This window comes from Lytechinus pictus, chromosome 9, assembly GCF_037042905.1.
Source record: "Lytechinus pictus isolate F3 Inbred chromosome 9, Lp3.0, whole genome shotgun sequence".
Taxonomy (NCBI): domain Eukaryota; kingdom Metazoa; phylum Echinodermata; class Echinoidea; order Temnopleuroida; family Toxopneustidae; genus Lytechinus; species Lytechinus pictus.
Window position 1 is genome coordinate 19,272,638 of NC_087253.1, and position 2,386 is coordinate 19,275,023.

Below are 2,386 nucleotides of genomic sequence, written 5' to 3' on the forward strand. Positions count from 1 at the left end.
CCTGCGATTAAAGAAGATCCACAGTGCGCCAGTCATGATTACAGATTCCTGAATACCTTTAAGAAAATTTACGAGTTGCCTGTATCTCAACAACCAGTGCGTGCTCCAATAACAAATTTTCCATTAGTCATGTTAGAAAGAAAAGGAACAAATGACACGATCGCGGATAGGAGGATGGGACTTTGATTTCATTTGAGGAATGCATATGGTTTAGTGAGAATGGATGCATCAGCCATCGTAGCAGTTTCTCTTTTTACGATCATCTTTGTCATCGGAGTGCCTGGGAACTCTTTGGTGGTTTGGGTGTTTGCAAAGAAATCGCGGAAAACTTCCACATCCTTGCTGATAATCAGTCTCTCTAGTATAGACCTGTGTGCTTGTCTCATAGCCCCTGTTCATCTCGTTCGATCCCTGGGCGGTGGGGTCATCAACGCTTTCGTTTGTAAGTCCAGCATCTACGGGAGTCGCGCCTTTTCGTTTTCAGCACTTTACTTGACAACCTGTATCGCGCTGGACAGGTACATGGCGGTCTGCAGACCCCTAGAGTCGCGATCCCACCCTCGGAAGCTTTTAGTTGTCATCCTGGTGAGTGTAGGACTGGCGGTGTCTGGCAATTTCCAATTTGCTTTGTACGTGAAGAACTTGAAGATCGGCGCGGTTAAGAAATGCATCTACCGAGGAGGTCCCGACTGGCTGGATATCAGTAATGAGATCTTTACGTCTGTGTCCTACCTGGTGGCGTTGATGATCTGCTCGTGCGTCTATGTCCGGATCTATCTCGAGATCCGCAAGCAAATGAAGGTCAGAGAGGGACTTACTGGAAATGGAGTCCAGGGAAACCAAGGTGCGGATCGCCAAAGAAAATGCTTCGCTATCAGCAAGGCGGGAGGTTCGGGGGCGAGAGCAGGAGAAGGTCAGATTGCTCTTCCGCAGCAGAGTGGAACAACTGAAAGTGATTTCCATGATATGTCGACCACGTCAGCCCAACATCATTGCGGTGGCAGCGGTGGGATTCTACCAGGAGCAGCGACCAATGGAAACGTACAAGTCGTAGGAACCACTAATCTCCTGCGCGCCAAGGGTCCCGCAGAGGGAAGAGTTCTTCAAGTTGTTCCTTCGGGGGGATATTCCTCCTTCCCTGCAGCTTCCGCCGTTCAGGACCAACCTCCAAGGGTCAACGTCAACCCGAATTGCAATCGGCAAAGGAAAGAACGCCTCATGACCAGGATGTTGCTGGGAACAAACTTGATCCTCATCCTCTCCTGGCTGCCGTCTTTTATCCTAACCAACGTCCCTGATGAAGAAGTGACTGCATACCGAAGTAAGGCATCGCAGGGCGTCATCACCTCATTCTGTTATCAGTTGCGCACCCTTAATCACATTGTCAGTATCTTTGTCTATGCCCTCCTCAACGCAAACTTCAGGAAAGATTGCCAAGCTATCCTTGCCAAGTTGAAACAATCAAGGAACGGATAGGAAACATTTTTCCCATTCCACTTTTTCTCATTAATACCTCCATTTTGGTGTTAATAGGGGTTGCGCCAACGTATCTATGTGAATCTTCAAGTAGTAAAGATATAGAGGATACAAATATAATTTATGAAATCTTGTATTCATGGTGCTGTAGATTTTTTTTCCTTAGTGTTTTAAGAAATCCCAAATGTCAGGTGGAGCAACAACACCACTATTATCTTGTCAATGTTGTTAAAACGGTCAATGTGTGTCTGTGTGTTTTTTAAGCAAGTGCACACCTAGTTACCAAAAATGCATATAGCATTTTAAATGCCTTTCTCACCGGCAGAGGTACCGTGGCCGGGGATCGAACCTCGGACTTTAAAATGCCTAGTCAGGCGACCGTGACCTCCTCTACGACGATTTTAAATAATATTAAAAATTGTGAGCCACCTGTTCTGTATGTGTATCGAATAATACTGAACATACACCTCATATGCGATATCAAGGAGGTTGGGGGCAGTGGATGATTGCCACACAGCAAAAATTGTGGTGTAAACCTGAGTACATAGAGGACCACACCAGTTATTTTACACCGGTGTTAAATTGACAGTGTTAGTTTAACACCTATATGTGTTATACAACACACTCTTTGGTGTTATGTTCAATCTCTAGGGTGTAATTTTAACACCTCAGGGTGTGGTCCTCATTTAACACCAACTGGTGTCAGTTTTAACACCACAGTTTTTACAGTGCACTATTATCAAATGTTAAAAAATTGAAGAAAGGGTAGATAAAACATAATATAGGATATTGTAAAAAACAAAAAGAATGTGCTGGCTTGTTTAGCAATGTTATAATCTTATTTTCCGTGTTAAAAGCGTTCTTATCAGTTAGGTGGAGGGTCGATAATGTGCCTACAGGAGTGTCATCC

The 2,386-nt window shown here is 44.7% G+C and overlaps 1 protein-coding gene across 1 annotated transcript; it reads left to right on the forward strand.

Moving 5' to 3' along the window:
* The first annotated feature begins 219 nt into the window (after nt 1-219).
* LOC129267599 (trace amine-associated receptor 1-like) lies at nt 220-1,476 on the forward strand. The gene has a single exon (XM_054905245.2). The coding sequence runs from the start codon at nt 220-222 to the stop codon at nt 1,474-1,476; it is 1,257 nt and encodes a 418-aa protein (XP_054761220.2).
* The last annotated feature ends 910 nt before the right edge of the window (nt 1,477-2,386 follow it).